We start from the raw sequence: 22,031 nt of genomic DNA, 5'->3' as shown, positions 1-22,031 counted from the left end.
GTGTTCAAGCTAAGAAAAGCACATTCCCCCCTGTTTTCACTATGCATGAGAACACATTACACTGGTATTTAATTTAAGTGCCTGCTAACAACTTGTTCTTCCACTTTCCTTCCCTCTTGGGAAATTCTGGACATAAATTCAGTCAATGAACCCATGTTCAAAAGAATTCCTGTGCTGCCAGTTATTATCTGTATGAGACATTTAGGTGTGGATTTTTTGTTTTTTTAAGTTTGATTCAGCAAATATGCTGCTGTTGCTCTCTGCTGGCCCAGGTACAGCTTTTGAATACAGCATTAGATCTTCTTAAAAAAAAAAGTGTATAAAAAGGATTCAAATTACACTGGCTGAAGGCTTCAAATTGCTTTGACAGTCATAAAAGCTGGTTAGAATAAGTATTTACATCCTAAATTAGAAACAAAAATGCCACCTGTGATCTTAGTGTATATGCAAAGACTTGGGAACTGATGTCGAAATCAGGCTTTCATAGAATCGTTTAGGTTGCAAAAGACCTCTAAGATCATCAAGTCCAGCACTAAGCCCTGTCCCTAAATGCCTCATCTGCACATTTTTAAATACCTCTGGGGATGGTGACTGCACCCCTCCTCTGGGCAGCCTGTTCCTTGACAACCCTTTCCATGAGGAAATGTTTCCTAATAGCCAATCTAAGCCTGCCCTGAGGCCTTTTCCTCTTGTCCTGTCACTAATTCCCTGGGAGAATCAATTTTCTCGCCCAGTTTGCTGTTGTCTGCAAACTGATGGAGGGTGCTCTCCATTCCCTTGGCCAGATCATGAATAAAGACATTAAACACAATCCTGAGCCCTCGACTTGAAAAGAGAATTCACCTATTCCTGAGTTGCAAACACTGCCTTTCCCCTTCCTTTTCCACTTTCCTTGATATTTTCTTTGTGATGGTTTCTGATATTTGGGCTGAATATGGTGCTTTGTTTTGATTTTTTTTTCTCCTTAGCAAAACCCAAGTAAGCTGCAGTGGTAATATCTGACTGCTGAGATTCTCCTATTTGTTTTTAAGCATTCTAAGAATGCTAAAATTTTCTTTGGAGGTTGAGATGGGGGGGGATGTCTTCAGACAGAGTAGGAGCATAATGGACAATTTTGAGATTCTGTGGTATTTTTGGGTGGAAATCTAGTTTCTAAAAAAATATTTCATTCTTGGCAAAATCCTTAAATGCAGCAGAAGAGAGAGGGATTGGAGAAAGGAGGTTATTGTGATGTTTGACTAAGATGGAGTCAAGGTGAAAAGAACTCTGCTTGACTTCTGAGACAGTTTTACCTGTAGAGAGGCAGATGCTGTGGCTGAGTTGCTGTAGGACAGACAGTGAAATGCTGACCAACTGTTTTTCCATGCTGTGGTTTATACAGTCCCTCTAAACAGCTCCAGTTGATAAAAATATTTAATCCACTGTAGTTCTGTCTTCTTCATGGATTTTTCTGTCTACTTCATTTCCAAGCTTCAAGGCAGCTGCAGAGTGGGTTTATCTTTACAGAGAGGCTGAGGGCACAGTGCAAAGCTTCTGTTCCTCTGTGCATGCCCAGCTCAGTGATCTCCAGTAGTCATTTAACAGAAATGGCAAAACTGCTGAGTGGAGAGCCTTGCCCTTATTTATTCTTGGGCTTGAGTGGAGCAGTAAATCCTTCCTTGTGAATCCTAGGGAAGCTTCTTTGCTGTTAGCTTGATGTTACCACTTGTTCTCAAATACCATTTTCTAACACTTCCAGTGAGGGTTGATTGCATCTTGGTCTGAAATTAGGACTTTGTGTCATTTATTTCCGTTCTTGTGATTGTGTAGTTGATTTTGCTTTTAATTATTTAACTCCTGAGAGCACTGGCAGCCTGATAAATGTTTACCAAGATATGCATATGCAGTTTGTTACTCTGAAGCTCTCCAGGGTTTGGTGGAATACACAAAGCAAGAGATTCTTAAAGAAAGCAGAATCTTAATATTTGAAAATGTGCAACTGAGCACCTGCTGTTGACTGAGTGTTGTTCATAACATAACCCTGAAACCATTGCTTGACTTGCATAAAGTTAATTTCTGTAATCAGTACGTGTTGATGAGTTGGAAGAATGCATATTTGTCTGAACTCTGCAGGTCAATCTCTGCACAGAGTATGTTAAGTAAAAATAAATATTTTCTTGAAATTAAATTGATCATTCCTATATGTATTTGCTTTAATATATTTGATACTTCACACATTTAATGGGTGTAAGTTCATAGTGGAATGATCTTTGTAAATTAATTTAAAGCAGTTTTGTTTGTAACTTACAATAATAATATAAAGAGACTTCTTATTTAAATGTCATTCTATGAAACACAAACTAAACTTGGCAGCATCTCCTCATCAGCCATTCTTATGCCACACGTGTATTTGCATTCATAAAATTAATTTATTAACTTAACCTCTGAATTTTCATGAGTTATTCATTATGAGGAAGCATAATGATACCAAGATGTCATTCTCAAATACAGCATTAGATGAGCACTGAAGGGCTGGTTGGAAGGGACTGCTGGAGGTCTTGGTTCTGTCCTTTTGATTGAAATGAAACCTAGCCCAGTCTGGCTAAGGTCAGCTGTGGCCTTGTCTCAATAATGCCTGAAAATTTTAGAGACAGAGATGACTCAATCTGTATGGGAAACCTCCTGTATTGCACTGCTCTGTTAAAAACCTTTTCCTAACATGCAGCATCAGCTTTCCAGACTCCAGTCTGGGACCATTGCCTGTAGTTTTATTGTCTGGCACCATTGCCTGTAGTTTTATTGTCTGGCACCATCAAGAAAATTTAACTCCATTTTTGTAACTCCTCATTCCAGCAGTGTGGGAAGTCCTGGATCATCTTTTAGCTTCCTTTTCATCAGAGCAGGCAAGGCCAGCTCAGTCTCACATTCTAGATCCCTGACTGCCGTAAAGCAGGTGGCCAACAGGAGCAGTGCTGAACAAAACCTTCTTGTGGTGTCATTTGATGAAGCCCTGGCTGAAGTTGTCTGGAGTTGACTGTGATTTTAAAGTCCTCTAGCAGCACAACTTTTCTCGTGTGCTTTGAACTTGGCAGCACTTCTAAATGTCAATGTGTCAAAGTGATCTGGTTTGCTCTGAGTTCCATGCCAGTTTCTGCTCTGTTGCTTTAGTTCATCTACAGGCTTTTAAGACTGATTATTAAACTAATTGCTTTGATAATAAGGCATTAGTTGCTCTCCACTTTCCCCTCTCAGCCTCTTGGCTGGATGTTTGATGTTTTGGGGAACTGATGTAATTCCAGGGGGTTGTTGGAAGTGCAGTGTTGAAGGCATTTGCTGCATAATGCTTTGGAGTTCCTGCCTGACACAGATCCCCTGTCTGGGGCTGAGTTCTTCATTAAAGCTGTTCAGATACCTCATATCTTCTGCCCCTGGGCCTTTGGGGAAGATGTACAGCATTTTGTGCTTACAAAAGGACTTGCTGCCATTTGGCAACTTAAACATCACTGAGTAGTGTTGACTTAGTACATTTTTTTTCCAAAGCACATTTTCAGTGGTTAACCCTCAGAGTGGTATTTGTGAACTTTCACTCTTTATCCTTAATGCAAATGCTTGAAGTGATCAATAAAAATTGTTTTGTCACATAAATTAGTTTTTCACGTCACTAGAAGTGGTCATGGGTAACGTGCAGGAATTCAGAACCATTGCTTTGAATTCTGTAGTTAATAAGCCTGCTCCCTTGCAGCTCCTCTGAGCTGAACTCTTCACCTGCCTGTGAGAAAGTTGTCTTGAGTGCTGGTCAGCTCCCCTGGTGCTAGTTCAGCTGTGGTAATCCTGTGATCCTTAGCCATGGCTCCCAGCCAAGGGATTAGGCTACTATTTACCTTCATGAGAGTTTTACAAGATTAAACTTCATTAATGCTCTTTTAAAATTGGGGTAAGTATTTATCCTCTAAAGTTAGGCAGCAGAGAAAAGATAGAACTGCTGTAGCAGACTCCTTGATTTGGTCTAACCACCACCCCACGAACAACCAAAGCCTCCCTTGCCCTAAGTGTATGGCTGTTGTTAACTTGACACTGCTTTTTCAACAAATGTAAACTCAAAATTATTCATTCTCTTCACAGGAAATGCAGCAAAGAAAGCTGAAAATGAAAAAATTTCAAACATGAAATGTACATTTATTCTACTTGATTTTTATTATGTTTTCTTTGTCTTTCTTTCTTCAGAGCAGTACCTCTGTTGGGATACCTACCTCAGGATTTAATAGGAACGCCAGTCTTGGTACATCTTCACCCAAATGACAGACCCTTAATGCTAGCAATTCACAAAAAAAGTATGTAAACTCTTACTGTGTAGAAATACAATTTTTTTTCTTTAACTTATTTATGTGGACTACAAAGACCTCATGAAGCAGTAGGAGAAACTTAATTGTGACTTTGATTTTTTCCAGAAGTAAATACTGAATCTTTTACTGCACAACTTGATTCTTAATGCAAATCCATGAAAATGAGAAATGACTCAGTTTTGTACTTTCTAAGAATCATACATATCTATTGTAAACAAATGGACTATAAATTAATATTTCATACATAAAAGTATGAAATGAATGAAAAAGTATAAAGAAAAGTATGAGAATGATGTGATAGAAGTTGTCATATTTTACATGTTACTCTTTCTTATTTCATGGAGAAGAGTTTGTAAAGCCACTTCTTCAGCCTTCTTTAGTTTGTTGTATTCTAAAGGTGATTTTCTTGACTATAGTCCAGTAAATTATGAAGATCTGCTTATTCTGGTAGCTCAGAATTTCTAAATGTATCAATATATCCAGTATTTGTTCCCTCAAGTGTCATTTTCCTCCATAAAGAGGAAGTACATTGAATGTACAGTTCATTGTAAAATCCTGAATTGTTACATGGAATTGTGCAAACATTAATCTGAATTTTCTGTTTGATTCCTTCATTGCAGTTCTTCAGTATGGAGGGCAGCCTTTTGACTATTCACCCATCAGGTTTTGCACTAGGAATGGAGATTATATCACCATGGACACCAGCTGGTCCAGTTTCATCAACCCTTGGAGTCGAAAAGTTTCATTTATTATTGGCAGACACAAAGTTAGGACGTAAGTCAGGATATTTTTTTTTTGTTTTCTCTTCCCACGTAGAGATCCTTGAGATGAGGGAACAGAATAAGCATTAAATTCTGTGTAGGATATGGAGGTGGTAAATTGAAAATGGTCTCTGTGGGTGAAACACTTGAATTTGCAGTGAGCTGGTATATGTTTGGTTTGTGCAGGGGTCCCTTAAATGAAGATGTCTTTGCTGCTCCCAACTACACAGAGGACAGGATCCTGCACCCCAGTGTTCAGGAGATCACAGAGCAGATCTACAGGCTCCTCCTGCAGGTACAGCAGGGGCTCTGCCCCTTCCCTGCCCCTTCCCTGTGCTCACATCCTGCTGGGACAGCCTCTCTGTCTTGCTGTCGCATTGGCTGTAGCTGCTCCTATCTACTGGAATTGTTGGCTGCAATCCTGGGAATTGCTTGCACTCATCATTACCACACAAGACTTAGTGAAGTGTGTTAAAGCTCCAGTTGATATCTTAAGAATTTCGTGTAGTTATGGAGTCCTCCAGACAAACAAACAAAAGAAGACCAAAAAAAAATCCCAAAAAACAAAAAACCCACCAAAAAAACCCCACCCCAAAACAAAACAAAAAACCCAGAAAACCCCAGGAGAAAAAAAAAAAAAAAAAAAAAAACAACCCAAAAACCCAAGCAACAAAAAACCCAGCATAAAATAAAATAAAATTGCTTTTCCTGACATGGAATTACTGGTGTCCTGAGGTGGGTGTGTGTATACAATACATACATACATATATATATTTTTTAAATGTTGTTTTAACAGCCTGTACACAACAGTGGATCCAGTGGCTATGGGAGTCTGGGTAGCAATGGTTCACATGAGCACCTGATGAGTGTGGCATCCTCCAGTGACAGCACAGGAAATAATAATGAAGACACTCATAAGGATAAACCAGTAGGTTTTTGATTTTTCTCATTCAAGTATGTGGCACAAAACAAACTAAGTGGGGATTTTTAACTTTCAGAATAATGTTTTCAAATTAGAAATACAAGAAAGGATAAAGAAAATGCCATCTTTCTTTTTTTGTTTAATACAGAAAAACCCTTTTCTCTGAGGGAATAAGCATTTGTGGTGTAAATGAAGCCTCAGGGTACTGAAGAACAGTGATAGACATGAAAGTCAGTTTAATAGAGAATTTAAACCTGTACAGTGTGTTCACTTAATCTAATGTCTGTTACATGTTATATGCTGTGTTTCTTGGAAAACCAGCCAGATATGTGAAAGCAGTTTCTTTTGGGAGGGGAAAGTCTGTAATTACTGTTTTCTCAAATGAAAGTAAGAAGATTAAATGCAGTAATACCTGCAGAACTAAGGGATAGCTCAACCCTGATCATTTTTAATGTTTTAAAAATATAGCATTTATATAGAATGAAATAAATTGAATGGAATAAAACCATTTTCTAGTTTGTGCTTAGAACTTTACTTTGTGATTAATTCTGAAAGCCAAAAATTTTCCTTGATAAGTTGTATTGCTTGTAGGCTAATTCTCCCAAATCTGATTTGTGCTTCTGTGATCAGACTTTACACACTCCTGCTCTTGGCAAGGTGGTCACTTTCCTGGCTTTCAGTTCTTAAACACTGGTGGAGTAAGCAGATGAAGTCTCAGGATTTGTTATTTAACAGGGAAATAGATGCCTGGCATTCCTTCACTATTTCCACAGACAGTGGAGGCTGTTACAGTTCAGTTCTGTAACATCCTGTCAGTGCTTGGTTTGACTTCTAGGTTTTTTATCAAGTGATAGGTTTGGTTTTTTCCTGAAGTCATCTTTGTAATGGATATTTTATATTTTCCTATCCAAGTTATTCAAACAGATTAAAAGAAACACAGAGTAATTGTTTGCAGGAAACATACTTTAAATTTCTTCTCTTCCCAACTCCAAATTTCTGCAGCTGCCCAATAAAATTGTATATACACATATTTCTCTTGTGATCAAAGTAATTGCAAGATAGAGATTAACTGAGGTTAGATTCAGTCTACTGAGGAATCACTGTGCATGATGTTTTATGTCAAAATTTGGAAATAACTGTTCTTCCCAAACTGCTTTCAGGAGGTTTGTCAATATGCCCGTAAGGTCAAGAATAAAGGACAGCATATTTTCACTGACAGTAAAGCAAAACTGGACTACAAGAAAGAATCTTTGGCAGGTAAGACATGAGCAGTCTCCTGTGCTGGTGCCTTGGATAATATGGCAGCAGGACTTTTTTCTAGTTGAGCTCTATTCATTGCATAAAGACAGCATTTTAGCAATTCAGATTTTATTGTTCTGTGTCTCTGCTGTGCCCAGGAAAATCCTGTGTTTGGCTGTATTGAATCAATAGTGGTGTAACACAGTTAAGGCATGGCCTAAAGCTGTTGTCTTGAAATCATTTAAGTAGGCACTGGAGTTGTCCTCATCCTGAGTGTGTTTCCACCCTAATTATATATATTTTCTTACAGCCATAGTGTCTATTCCCTTTGGATCCATATGCAATCTAATTAATCTTTATAACTCCAAGCACAGGAAAATGTTTACATAATATTCATTTATTGGTGCATTACAGTGGTTAATTTGTGAGCTGCTAAATATATAGAAATGAAAAACCTTTACTACTGTTGCTTTTAGGGGAGTTTGTAAGGATTTAATGTCTTAATTGCATAATAGCAGTATCTCTTTCCACAGAAAAACAGAATACTACTGGTGGCCAGGTGAAAGGTGCAGGGGGAAAGGATACTGCAGGAACAGTTGCTCCAAAAAATGTGACTACTGAAGAGTTGGCTTGGAAAGAACAACCTGTGTATTCCTATCAGCAGATCAGCTGTTTGGACAGTGTCATCAGGTGAGTAACCTGTGAGTAAATTACTCTTGACCTCTGGACACAGGACTGGAATGTCTAATATTGCTAAATCTTTGTATTTTAGGTACTTGGAGAGTTGTAATGTGCCTGGTACAGCAAAAAGAAAATGTGAGCCTTCAACTAGTGTTGCATCACTGAGTTCTGGAGTTCATGAACCAAAAGCAGCTGATAATTCAATCCAGCCTTTGGGAGGTAACTCTACATCACAGCTTTCTCATAGCTGAGTTGTGCTGGCAGGCAGTTGGATGCTACTTCTTTGCAGAATAATGACAAGTGAATCTTAGGCATGACCTCATAGCTTCTTTCTCAGGGTTTGATGGTGGTGATTTAACTTTTAGCATTAATATATTCCTTACAATTAAAATACTTAGTAGTTGATGCATATCATATGCATACCTGAATTGTAGATGCTATAAACTTAATTTGTACTGTGCAAAATACAGTAGGATTTTGAGGTTCAGGACTTGAATCATTATCAAATGTAGGAAGTTTATTTCACAGTTAGGGCTTGTAAGAATAATCAGCTGAAGAACCTAGCCGCTAATTAATTGCAACAAAAACATGCATCTTAGTTTTCTGCTTGAAAAAAAGGAACAAGAGAAGGTAAAATGCAGCATTGGACTGTTCTGTGTTTTGTAAGATGTTAGAACCCAGTGTTCATCCCTGAAGACAAAAAGCTGGGGATTACTGAGGCAAGCTGTCTGAAAAGTCTGCTGCAGACAGAAACATTCAGTTCATTTTTTAGGCCTTAGATGCAGTATTTACATAGTCCCTTGTCTGGATGGGGAGCTGAGTGAAGATTTGTAACTGGTTAATCCAAGGACTGTGAGATTGGTAAAGAACTGCATGCAAATGAGAGATTGGCTCATTCTACCTTGTCATTATATGAGGCTGAAGGGACAGTGTCCAGTGGAGTTTCTCAAAAATTGGTTGTGGGAATGATCTTGGCTATTTGATGAGCTTCAAAAAGAAGTTCTAATGCAGCTTTTAGAATCAAATTAGAAGGTATCAGTAGACCAGGAAGAAAGAGTCCTCCAGCAGGGATTGAAATGCTGTAATTTGGAGTCTCTGTGGTTCTGGTGGGCAGGAGATGATGTGGGTCACCAGCTCTTTGCTGCACTGATGACTGGGACAGATGAAGTCACCAGTCAGGAAAAAGGCAAATTTTAGATCTTAAATATGTGTTATGGAAGTATTCCTATGAGAGCAGGAATGTTTTAATGCTGTTTTGTGAGGCACTGCTCTGACCTCTGCTGGATTACTGTGTGTAGCTTTCAGGGGAGAGAATTTTAAATAGCTGCATGCTCAAAACAAAGCTCTTACAGTAACCAGCTAATGAAAGAAATCAGTGTACAACCCTGTGGGAGCCCAACTTACTCTTGGGCTGGGAGAGGCTAGAAAATGTCTTCCAAAATTGTGCCATGAAAGAACAGTGAAGACCAGAAAAAGAGGGAAATATCCCTTATTGAAAAGGTTTGGTTTGGCTGTATATGGGCTTAGAGGATTGCATTTGTTGCTCCACAGTCATTGTATTCCTGGAATGTATCAAGTAAAAAGTTCACTTTTTTGTCTTGTCAAGCACACTTTGGCCTTTACTGCTTTGCAGCCCTAGCAGCATGTAGCTTGAATTTGCTCTTGTTTATGTTCAGTAAGCTGCAGCTTTATTTCTTTTAACAGATCCTGCTGTGTTGAAGGCATCTGGTAAATCAAGTGGTCCCCCAGTGGTTGGTGCTCACTTAACATCTTTGGCTTTACCTGGCAAGCCTGAAAGTGTTGTGTCCCTCACCAGTCAGTGCAGCTACAGCAGCACCATTGTTCATGTTGGAGACAAAAAAACACAACCTGAATTAGGTAGGATTTTTGCTAATATTTTTTTCTTCAAGATGACAAGTGCTAGCAAGTTCAAATTTCAGACATGTGAACAACTGATGTCTGCTCATGATTTACATTTTCTTACAGCCAAGGTGGCCTTAGGAAATAGAATAAATAGGGATGGAATGTGTAATCTTAAACTTGCAGCAAAATTATTACAGAATTGTAATACCCTAAGAATGCATGTACAGGGTTTTCTTTGCTTCATCTTGAGTATTTTGCCTTCTGTTCCTGTAGAAATGATAGAAGATGGTCCAAGTGGAGCAGAAATCATAGATGGCCAACTTCTTGCCCCTCCATCCAGCTCTGCCCACATAAATCAAGAGAAGGAGCCATTTAAAAAACTGGGACTTACAAAGGAAGTGCTTGCAGTGCATACACAGAAAGAGGAGCAGAGCTTCTTGAACAAATTCAAAGAAATAAAGAGATTCAATATTTTTCAATCACACTGCAATTACTACTTACAAGATAAGCCAAAAGGACGGCCTGCTGAGCGTGGTATGGCAATAGTTTTCACCATAAAACTTGTATTTATATAGAAAATAAATCCTGTTGGGAGAGCATTTCTGTTTTTAGTGGTTTTGTGGGGCCAGTGTGAACAGTGACAGTTGCATGCTATTTTCAAAACCTGCAGAAAAATGTTCTGACAAATCTTGCTCAAAGATTAAAGTGTAATATTGCTTTTAGTGTCACAATGGACATTTTAGTAACTAATATTTTGATTTTTGTCTGTTCTCTATACCATTACTGTCATGCATCTACTCTCAAGGGACAAAAAAACCTTCTTTAGAATGTTTGCTTTACTGTATCTGTGCTTGTATTCCCTTGCTTTTCTTTTCCTTCTGTCTTGCCATCTGTGTTTTGTTCAGATTTGTGGTTTTGTTTTGTTTTCAGCTCCTTTGTTTTCCAGTTTTCCCCATTCCACTGTTGTGTAATTGGTGAGACAATCTGATAATTGTTGCCTTTAAGGTAATACTGTGATCACAGGATGGAAATGGCAGAGACTAGCAGTAGTGGTGAGATTGTTTTGTTTATTAGGCCTGGGAGCTCTGGATGGCATTTTCAGAAGTGCTTGATATGATCTTTGTTCTCATTTGGGTAGTGACTTGGCTTGGAACAGAAGTCAGACACTGCTAAGCATTTTTTTCAGATTTTTATCTTAATTTTTTAATTTAAATAGTTAAAAAGGTCCTGTATAGCTGCATTCTTATAACCTTTCCTACACCTTTTCCTTTTGCAGGTGGCCGTGGACAGAGAAACGCCGCGTCAGGAACGGATCAGCCGTGGAAGAAGAGCGGGAAGAACAGGAAATCCAAGCGCATCAAACCGCAGGAATCCTCAGACAGCACAACTTCTGGGGCTAAATTCCCCCACCGCTTCCCCCTGCAAGGGTTAAATGCCACAGCCTGGTCACCGTCAGAGACGTCCCAGGCCAGCTACTCAGCTGTGTCCTTCCCTACCGTCATGCCTGCCTATTCCCTTCCCGTTTTCCCAGCAGCAGGGACGGTGCCACCGGCTCCTGAAACGTCACTCTCTGGTTTCAATCACTTGCCAGACTCTGCAAACACTTGTCCTGTGGGGCCATCCCAGTTCTCTGCACCCTTCATGACCCCTGTGGTGGCTCTGGTGCTCCCCAACTACGTGTACCCGGAGATGAACAATAACTTACCTCAAACGCTTTACCCCGGCCAGCCCAACTTCCCTGGCCATGCCACCTTCTCCTCGCAGCCAGTGTTCCCAGCACAGCCCCCCTTTGCCACAGGCAGCCCCTTCCCACAGCAGGCGTTTTTCCCAGCACAGCCATTCCAGTACAACCCCCCGGCAGAGCCTGAGAGGGCTCCTGAGCCCCGCCAGGACCTCTCCCGTTCCTGCACTCCGCAGTCGCCGCCTCCCCAGGACCAGGCTTCACCCCCGCTCTTCCAGTCCAGGTGCAGCTCTCCCCTCAACCTCCTGCAGCTGGAGGAAACCACAAAGACTGCAGAGAGCGGGGCTGCAGCAGGGTTACACGGAGCTCTGGCTGAGGAGGGAGCCATGGGCAACATCAGCACAGCAGACAACGGCAGCGGGAAGGAATCCTTACCTGTGAGTCTGGGTCACACCCTTCTCCTGCCTCTGATCCATCATTTCCAGTCCTTTCCCTTCCAGGGCAACTTGATAACAGCAGACAGAAGTTATATAATGTCTGGAGCATTACAGTTGTAATTGTAAATTCACAATTGGAGTTGGTAAATTCAAACTTGAGCAAACCGAACAAAACGTTAAGTCCAAACATTAAAATGTCCTCAACCTTTAAAAATTAAATCTGCCTCATCATTCTTCTAAAGTTCCACTAGGAAGCTTGGAAATATACCCTGAAAGAGTTTTGTTCCATTTCATTGAAGAAAATAAGAATATGGATAAGCCCATTGAAAACTGCTGAAATAAACTAGCACTTTATTTTTAGCAAAAATGTATGTGCTAGTGAATTTGTGTGCATGGGAAAAAACAATCTGTAAGTGGTCTGAAAGAAGCTGATTTAAATTAAAACCACATCTGTGTTTATAAACAAGCAACCAAAGTAAATGAAGAATTCATCATTTCTTGCAGACCATGACTTCATTTTTGTTTTGTTTGTTGCACTAAAACTGTGCTGAGCTATTTGGTAACTTCAAGGGTTTTTTTATTTTGTGGCTCGTTTCAGTTTGATAAATCAGTCTAACAAACAAATTGAGCTGGAGTGATATGTCTGTAAAGGTTTCCATGGTAGAAATATGTAAACTATTATTTGTGCTTTCTAAAGGCACCATGGAGTATCATTATAAGTGTTGATGGGATGGAGCAGCAGCCTATATTTTATTTGGCTGCCTCCTTCCATTATTCAGGAATGTGTTCAGGGTAAAGTCAGTTCTTTTCATTATTACATGTTTTGCTAAGTTCTATCAGCCTTAATTGCTGATATTGAATCTTGAAACTGATTTGCAGACAAGTTTTGATTCAGTTAAAAATTAGTGTAAGTGAACAGGAAATACATTTCTTACTTTCTTATGAAACTATATTATTAATTTTTTGAAGAGAAATTCCATTGGTCTTACTGAAGGACCCCCTGTCTGCCTGTCAGACCATTCATTATTCCTTGGCATATGTTATTGGTCTTTGAATAATCATGTCAGCATTAGAATATGAAGTGAAATGGATTTATTACTAATCATTCACGTGATTAGTAGTACAGCTATTACATTTAGTAATAAATGGATTAATAAATGAAGCCTGTCTCATATGCCCTTCTCATAGCAGTTGATCCCATCCTCTCTGTCTCCTCTATAGTTTTGAATAGTTTTATAGTTTTAATAGGTTTATAGTTTTGAATGTAAGATTTTTTTTTTTCTAAGAGAAATGTTGAGCTAATTTTGTAATATGGTCTTGGGTTAAAATACATGGTGATGTGTAAGTATAGAGAAGTGCTGTGAAGTTTGTAACCTTTTATTTAAATGGACACTGCAAAACTATGAACTTTTTATTACCTTGAAGCATAATTTCTGAGAATTTATTAATTTAAAGTAACAAAGCTATTATATTTAGTAATAAATAGCTTCGATTTTTGGTGTTTGGGTTTTTTAATTTCATATTTTCTCCTTATCACTAGGCTGAATCTCCAATGGATGCTCAAAACAGCGATGAGCTCTCCATGTCCAGTGTCCTGCTTGACATTTTGCTGCAGGAGGATGCCTGCTCAGGCACTGGCTCAGCCTCCTCAGGGAGTGGTGTGTCTGCAGCTGCTGAGTCCCTGGGCTCTGGGTCCAATGGCTGTGGCATGTCAGGGAGCAGAACAGGTAACTCAGGCAGCCCCAGCCCTCCTGGCATTGCTGAACAGTTTGAGGTATTGCAAACACTGTGAACAGCAAGTGAAAGGCTTTATCTTTACTTCTGTTGCATAGTTTATTCTTGATTTCTTTCTTACTGCATTGTACAAATGTTCTTCTGTTGTGCTTGATTTACAGAATAAAACCTTTTCTAAATGTGTGTAAAACAGGCATTAAGATATTATGTAGGTATAAAGGAATAATAAAAAGACCATACTCCTTCATGTTCATTTAAAACTTCAATTTAAAAGTGAGCTAATTATTCTGTTGAAAATTACTGGAGATTTTATTTAAGAATTTGAGTTTTTAGAAGATTAATGCAGTTACTCAAGGGTGGAAATACCCTCTGTTTAAAAAAATAACTAGAATGGTGGTTGTATTTACACATTTAGTTCTCTTTAATCTTCTCTACAGTCAAAAACATTCAGATAATCCATGTATTGGACAATTTATAATGAAATGTTAAATCTCTGTTTACAGGTAGCAGTGAAACTAGTCACACCAGCAAATACTTTGGCAGCATTGACTCCTCAGAGAATCACCATAAAACCAAAATGAAGACAGAAATGGAGGAAAGTGAGCACTTCATCAAGTATGTGCTCCAGGATCCCATCTGGCTGCTGATGGCCAACACAGATGACACAGTGATGATGACTTACCAGATCCCCTCCAGGTAATGCCACTGGCACAGCCCCTCACACATCCTGGGTTCAGGGACAGCAGAATGTTCAGGAGGAAAGATGTATAAGAATCTCTATCTCTGCAGAAATAAACTGGTTTTCATGTTTAGCTCAGTGCCAAGAAAAATTCTTGCCTCCTTTTGTACACTACACAAGAACACATATCTTTTGTACACAACACAAGAACTTCTCAGGAAGGAGAAATAGTTTAATTAGGTTTAGCTGTATTTTTAGGTCGATTTCCTGAGTTGAAATGAGCTGTGTGTATTTTTTGGAAGCTGTTCCATGGTTAGTGATTTGTTCCTGCTTGCCCAGAAGCCCCTGGTGAATGTGCTGAGATCTGGGCATGGTCTGGCTGGAAGATCTCCAGTCCTTGGCTCTTGTCCTTGAGGTGCCACATTCACTGGAATGCTGCTCTTGGATTTGTGAATTTTTTTCTGGGTTGTTAACTTCCATGTGTTCATTCTGCTCCATAAATTAGGACAAGGAAGTAGAAGGGAAAAATCACAAGGCCTCTCATAAAATAAACTTATTTTAAAAAATAAAAAACTCACTACTTCAGTAGCAAAGAGCAGATACAGGGGAAGAAGGGGTGACAAGTCTGGATTATTTTTTTCAACCTACTTGTTTATATTTCTTGGGAGCAGTGAGTGGTGTTCTGAGAAGTTTCAGTAAAGACAAGCCTTTGAAAGGGCAGGTAAACAAGCTTTCAAAATACAGAAGCACAGGCATGATGGGGAAAGTAAAGAATACATTGTAAGAACTTTAGTGGGGTTTTTTTCCCTAGTTTTAAAAATACTTTGACATTTCTCAGTTTTTGTAGTCTGGAGTGTGGACAGCCACAGGTGGGAATTCCAGTAGCCCATAAAAGCAGCAAAGCCTGCCAAAGAGCAGGAAATTTTGGTAACAAGAGTGAAGCTTATTGTCAGAGTGTGGTGCCCAAGAAGTGAAGTGTGAATCCAACCTGCTCTTAGCTATACTGTAAAGAAAAGAAATTATTTTGGGTTTTTTGGAGCTTGCTTTCTATTGTTGCCTTTTATAGAGGGATACAGCTTGTAAATTTGCTGTGGGATGGGTTTTTGTAGGTTTGAATGGAGGTAGGGCATTTGGAGGGTGAGGGAATTTTGGCTGCTGAAACAGAGCTGCTTTCTAAAGTTTATTCATTCTTGGTAACCTTCTTTAACACATCTTACCCCTTCTGCTTTATCTCCTGTGCATTGAGGGTCTGCTCTGGGCTCTCCTCCCACTGGAGGGGCCTTGGCCCTGCAGCAGCACAGAGGGAAACTGGAGCTGTGCTGGTTTCACTGGTGCTGCCTGAATTGCTCTAAGAAAACTGCACCCACTGATGGGATTTGAAAAGACAGTGAGGCAGCAGAGATGTCTGCAAATGCAGAGAGCAGCTGGAGTAATCACATTTCATTTTCTTCCCATATAACGTTTCTAAGCATAACGTTCTGGAACAAAAATAGTCTTTAAAAATGTTAGTATTTGACCTCACATAGGCATGAAGCCCAGAAACTGATGAAGCTCAGTTTCTAAATATGTTTTATTTTAGGGATTTGGAAACAGTTTTAAAGGAAGATAAGCAGAAATTAAAGCAAATGCAGAAACTACAGCCAAAATTTACAGAAGAACAAAAAAGAGAGCTTATTGAAGTTCATCCATGGATCCAGCAAGGTGGACTGCCAAAAACTGTTGCTAATTCTGTAAGTTTAGTGGGTTAATTACTTTTGCATGTATAATAGTGCTTAAATTATTAGTTGCCTATGTTAGACTCTTCCTTTCCTGTTGCTATGAAAGCTTGGTCAATTATGCATAGGAAAAAAAAGAAATTCAAACTTCCATGCAGTGGTTTCTAGCTTGATTCAATTTAGCATAAATCTCCTTTCCAATGGAGGAAATTAAAGTACTGGTGAATACAGTAAAGAAATTTCCTTCCTCTTTCTGAATTTCCATGTCTGTGTTTGAAATGCTTTAGCAACACAGCAGAAACTTCACTACATAAAAATCTCTATGTGCAGAATGAATGGCAATATACTGATCCTTTTTTCTGTCAGACTTCTCAATTAGGATTATGATTCCTCTAAGTAGTTTAATAGCTTGAAAGGAAAAAAAAAAAACAGAACAAAGCATCTATGCAATTTTATTTGTTGTCTGTGTATTTTGCTTATTCATACACAAATACCTGATTGCATTTTCTTTTCCCTAAGCTTTCTATAATTTGTGGCCTTTTTTGCACAAAAGCTGCCAAACAGAGAGGCTCTGTTTGCACATGAGTGTTTCAAAAGTCAGTGTGAAGGAATTGCAGTGGAATCCTAATTGAGGTGTTAATGTCACTGCAGCACCCACCTTGTGGCACAGCTGCTTCCTGTTGTGTTCTCAAGCACTTGCATTGATTTATTGCACTTTATAAAACCATGGTGTGTGGAAAAGTTGTGGAGTAAAATACATCTGGTGGCTGCAGCACAGGTGGAAAGGTTCTCTTGGAATCAAGGGTTGCAGGTGGACTGGTGCTTGGAAAAGCTTTTTAAATTTTACTTATGAGTGCTTCTCTTCTTTTTTTCTTTTTAGGAATGTATTTTTTGTGAGGACAATATACAGAGCAATTTTTATACGTCATATGATGAAGAAATCCATGAAATGGACCTTAATGAAATGATTGAAGATAGTGGAGACAACAACTTGGTTTCCCTGAATCAAGTCAGTGAAGAACAAACATAGCCTTTGAGCCTGTTGTTTTGAAAATTGCTTCAAAACGACAGTGAAGGATCCACAGAGGTTTTAATCTTTTTATCCAGCTGGATGAATGCAGTTCAAAAAAGCAAATGTGTTTTTCTTGCTCTAGAAGAGTCATTTGTGAATGAATCTCTTTTTAAATGGTGGCAATCTCTTCCCAGTAAGGACATTGTTGAAGATGGTATAGCTTTTCTTTAAAAGACTCATTTTGCACTTACATGCCTCAAGTATTTCTTTATAAACTATAGAAACTTTCATTGATGCCTACTGTTTTTGTAGAGTGGGTTAAGAAGTGCTGCAAATCTCCTCACGTACATACGGTTCTTCAAAAATCTCCTTTTGGTGATGGTTCAGCATTATCAGTTGTTGAGCAGTTCTGCTTAGTGGCTCTTTAGCATTGTTCTTAATATTTGAAGTGGTCCAGCATAGTAGAAGAAATAACCTTCAAGGAAATCAATTCACACTTGCCCTTCTCATAGCAGTTGATCCCATCCTCTTTGTTTGTCTCCTCTAGTTTTGAATGTAGGAACTTCTTTTGTCTAAGAGGAATGTTGAGCTGATTTTCTATGATGGTCTGGTATTAAAGTTCATGTTGATGTCTAAGTACAGAGGACTGCAGACAACTTTGTAGCCTTTTATGTAAACGGACACTGCAAAACTATGAACTGTTATTACCTTGAAGCATAATTTCTGAGAAATTTTTACTGAAGAAATCCTTATGCTTAAAGATTTTAAAAACTTAAGACCGCAGAGGATGGGTGGCCATGCTCCAGTGGCTGTTAGACAGACCTTGGGGTAACTCTCACCTTTACTGCTGACTTGTTCTGTCAGGAGGTTGGCCATCAGTTCTTCCAATGTGGCTAAACAAACATCAAATTTGTATGTGGCAAGAGAGAATTAGATGTGTCTTGTCATTTGAAGATAGTTCTTATAAAAAAGAAGTGATTTTGAGAATAGTGTTGACCGACTCTATTTGATTTCCAGAATCTCAAATTTAGCGTGGCTGGAATCCTTTGCTGTCGAAAATTTCATTTTAATGCCTCTGAGATTGTATTGACTTGAATGTGTGTTCTTTATGTTCCTGTGCTCTTTATGTCTGTTGGATGTGGGAAGAGAACATGAGAGAAAACTGTTCATGTGTTGGTTAGTTAAAGGACTGATTTAGTCCTTTAAAGCAGTTTAGTTGCTGTATTGCCAGATGTCAGCTGTAAGTCTTGGGGTGGAAAATGACGAAAGTTAATTCAATTAACTTCAATATGTTTGTCTTAAAATACTTTTCATGGGAAGCATTTCCTTTTTTAGTAGGATAACATTTCTGTTCACTGAAATGTAAGGTTATTTTCATTCTATACAAATATTTCTCTTTCTATACAGGGAGGATGTGAAGTTACATCTGGCACCAAAAACATGCAAAAGTGACTGGTATTGGCTTAGCATAAGAAATAATTTGTTTCAAGTAATTAGTTATTAATTGGAAAATTTGCACTGGAGACAGGTTCTGCAGGTAGCAAAGTGTGTCAGCTTGTGAAACAAGCAGCATCACAATTTTAAAGAATGAGTAAGTATTTCAAATGTAGTGTGAAGCACTGCCCAGCAGGATCTGATGCCTGTCTTTAACAGCTCAGCAAAGTCAAACGTAAATATTTGTAAATACAAAGTGAATGAGAAATTTTCCAGTGTTGGTGTTCACGTCCAATGTATTAAATGTTTTAATCATCAATGGAACAGTGCAGCTATACCAGCATAGTAAATATATTTCATTTTTACATGGAGACACAAACATGGACCAGGGTTTGGGAAAAATGAAAGCTTTATATAAAAGGAGTGCATCATCATTATACAAATAATTTTCAAAGACTTCTCTACCACTTTAAACTTCTTTGCTTTAGCATGGTTTCTTTTTTCCCCATGTCTTTTTTATTTATCCTCATTTCTTTTATTATTTTTTTCAATGACCATCTTGTAACCATAACTTAGTGAAAGGAAGAGAAAAGTATATTTAGAGCATTTTGTGGATGTGCTTACTTATGGACTTAATCTTGCATCCTTAAAGTGTTTGCATTTACAGGGTGGTATTAAAATATTTTCCTGTAACTTTAAATCTACATGCCTCCATTTATAGATAAGATTCTGAAGCTGTAATTTTTCCAAACTGTTGTAAGATGATTTATTTGTGATGACACTTTGTCAACATGTCAACAATGTTTTCTGTACACTGTGCAATATATTTTGGTTTTGCCACTTGTGACTAATTTTTATGACTTTGCTTTTTAGAAAACTGGTAAATAAAACAGATATATTTTTAGTTGCCTTTTTGTTCCTTGAGGCTTCTGCTCCAAGTAAGAAGTCAGAATATGTGCTTTACTGATGGTATGTGATGGTATTTCAGACAGCAGGGCTTGCTGTGGTGTTAGCTCTGCCTTCCTGTCCTCGAGTAAAACTTCTGCCACCTTTTCTGAGTTTAGTGGTCACATGGAAGATTGACCCTTTATATTGAGGAGTTGTTCTGAGATCATGTGCCAATGTCCTGGAAGAGCACGTGCAGCTGGGCTCTGTGGTGTTCAGATCTGCCACAGGACACCTCTGGTGCTTTTTGCTTTGTTCAGTGTCAGCTGCAGCCCCTGAGCTTTCCAGGCACGGAGCGCTCCAGTCATGCCCCTGGGATTTGCTCTGTGCAGTGATTTCCAGTCTTCTCTCGAGGTGTGAGGGGTTGTCTTTGAAGGTTGTTAAACTTCCCAAGCTGCAGTGCTGCCCTGGTCATGTTCCCTTCTGTGCTGAGTGAGCTCAGGGCTGGGACTCCTCCTGCTCAGGAGGGACTCAGGTTGTGAGACCTTCATTAATTCTTCTTCTCCATGGCTGTGTTGTGAGAGATTTGGGGAATTTTTTAAATGGAACAAGCTGAAATGATCATAAAGGCCCCAGATCCTTCTGTAAGTTGCACAGTCGGGGTGTTTGTACCACAGAACAGCTCAGCTCACAGGGGAATTGTGGTGTGCACTTAATTGCCAGGAGCTGCATTTTAAAACATGCCTCTTGAGCACATTATCCAAGGCTCTTTGCAATCCTCTGAATTAACCCTAAATTTGCGTGCAGTTCTGTGTCTGTCTGAAAACACTTCTGTCCTAAAGCACCCACATTCCTTGCTCAGGTCAGAGAGCAGAGATGGGTTGGTGGAGCTCTGAGAGAGCTCCAGATCTGAGTGTCACCCCCCTGAACCACAGTGTCACCCATCTGTGCCACAGTGTCACCCTGTGCCACTCCAGAGGTGCTGGCATTGTGAGAACTTGGTGGGATGCAAGTTCTCATAACTGGTAACAAGAACCTTGGGAGCACTGAGGTGCTGCTGGTGGGATAAACCACCAGGTAATGTTTCACACTCATTTCTGCTTTTGGTAATTTTTTTTCCAGTTGTAAATGTAATGAGAGCATGAGTTAAACGTGGTTTCAGGTATTCTCAGACTCCTCCTTGGTGATTGTCTTCTGCCAGCCCCCAGAGCCAAGGCTTGCCCTGCAGAGCTGTTGGGTTTTTCCTTGGTCCGGGTTTTTCCCACCTCGGCAGCCCCTAGATGTCACTGGTGTCCTGGGATTATCCTTGGCAGCATTTCCACCCGTTTGTCTTTATTCAGCTTCCTGCACATTGTGGAGTTTGCCATGACATTGTTTGATGTGAAGTGAAAGATCTGAGGCTTGAATTTCAAATAAGATAATGAGAAATTCATACTGAAGAGCTGTTGGCCTAACGACAGTGAATGCAAACATCAGCTCTGCTTGGAAAAGGGAAACAGAATGCTGAAAGCAGCAGCTTTTAGTCCACTGTACAGCTGTCATGAATATAGAGGTGAAAAAAGATGCTGTCCTTACTGAGAATTATGATCCTTGATGGTTATTTTGTCTCTAAGGAGGATGGAAAGAATCCAAGGAACTGAGGAGCCTCTGACCCAAAGAAGAGCATGATGAAACGAGTCACATGTTTCTGACAAAGTAACAAACAGATTGCTTGAAGGAGGATAAGGTTTGTAGGTGTAGCTTCCAGAAATCCCACTGTTTAGCTTATCATAAGTGCTTAGGAGCTTCAGAAATTTATTCACTCAATTGAACAAGGTAACCAACAGCTCAGGAACTCCTTTGTTTCCAGGGGTGCTGCACGAGGTGTGTAACAGCTGAGTCTCTGCTTCACTGAAACAAAATACCAAACAAACAACAAACTGAACCCAAAGTTCTCCAGGCTGTCCAACTGGAAAAGTAACATAACACTGGGTAGAAACTGAGGCAACTCTGAATCACAGGTATTTCTGTTGGTGTCTGCTGATAAACCGTGAGCTGCAGCAGGCTGCTCTGTGTGTGTGTGAGCTCCATTCCCCAGGGCTCTGGCTCTGTGGCTCACATGAACAGTGTTTAACCTCAGTGGATAATGCACAGTGTGGAAACACTGCCTCTCCCTTGGAGAGAAAATGCTTTTCACTGTGAAAGAGGCCCCGTGTGTGGGGCAGGTGCAGGGATGGGCAGGGTGGGGACAATGCTGTGTCTGTGAGGTGCAGGAGGGTTTGGAGAGCAGCACCTGCTGCAGCTGGGCTGGAAGCTCTGCTGGGGCAGCACTGCACCCTCAGCCCCACAGGGACCTGCTGCTTTGCACCTCATTTGTTTTCCTTTGTTTTGGGTGGCTTCAAATTTCCTGGTATCCCAGGATTTGTCAAGGTGTACTTCTCACTCCTCACTCTGTAGTAAAACAGGATATAGTGAATTCATTGCTCGCTTTAAATTGTTACAGTGGTCTAAAGGTAAACTGCTTGTATTGCTGTTGTACTGCCTGCTTCAAAAATTCTACTTCTGTCCAAGAACTTACTGGCTGTGTTCTTCCTTTTTAAAAACCCTGACTATTGCTTGTCTAAGGCAAGGTCTGCTGCTTTCCCCTCTGCTGCCAGCAGCTGCTCTCTTGGAAATCTGTGGCCTTT

At 39.7% G+C, this 22,031-nt stretch overlaps 1 protein-coding gene across 5 annotated transcripts in view; it reads left to right on the top strand.

Moving 5' to 3' along the window:
* PER2 (period circadian regulator 2) overlaps positions 1-19,384 on the top strand; it is a 48,865-nt gene extending 29,481 nt beyond the window's left edge. For all 5 annotated transcript variants that reach the window (XM_054282377.1, XM_054282374.1, XM_054282378.1 and 2 more), the window contains exons 13-26: positions 4,204-4,310; positions 4,943-5,096; positions 5,270-5,378; positions 5,880-6,011; positions 7,166-7,262; positions 7,778-7,934; positions 8,017-8,144; positions 9,630-9,803; positions 10,062-10,322; positions 11,065-11,906; positions 13,447-13,633; positions 14,144-14,336; positions 15,899-16,049; positions 16,915-19,384. In XM_054282377.1, coding sequence (XP_054138352.1) covers positions 4,204-4,310; positions 4,943-5,096; positions 5,270-5,378; positions 5,880-6,011; positions 7,166-7,262; positions 7,778-7,934; positions 8,017-8,144; positions 9,630-9,803; positions 10,062-10,322; positions 11,065-11,906; positions 13,447-13,633; positions 14,144-14,336; positions 15,899-16,049; positions 16,915-17,064 — 2,842 coding nt within the window. In that variant the 3' untranslated portion in view covers positions 17,065-19,384. The remainder of the gene's footprint in view (positions 1-4,203; positions 4,311-4,942; positions 5,097-5,269; positions 5,379-5,879; positions 6,012-7,165; positions 7,263-7,777; positions 7,935-8,016; positions 8,145-9,629; positions 9,804-10,061; positions 10,323-11,064; positions 11,907-13,446; positions 13,634-14,143; positions 14,337-15,898; positions 16,050-16,914) is intronic.
* Positions 19,385-22,031: the final 2,647 nt, after the last annotated feature.

This window comes from Melozone crissalis, unplaced genomic scaffold (genome assembly GCF_028551555.1).
Source record: "Melozone crissalis strain CALT ecotype California unplaced genomic scaffold, PUWL_Pcris_2 ptg000034l_1, whole genome shotgun sequence".
NCBI classification, from domain to species: Eukaryota; Metazoa; Chordata; class Aves; order Passeriformes; family Passerellidae; genus Melozone; species Melozone crissalis.
The sequence above is the reverse complement of the archived record's forward strand: the minus strand, read 5'-3'. Positions and strand labels throughout refer to the sequence as shown.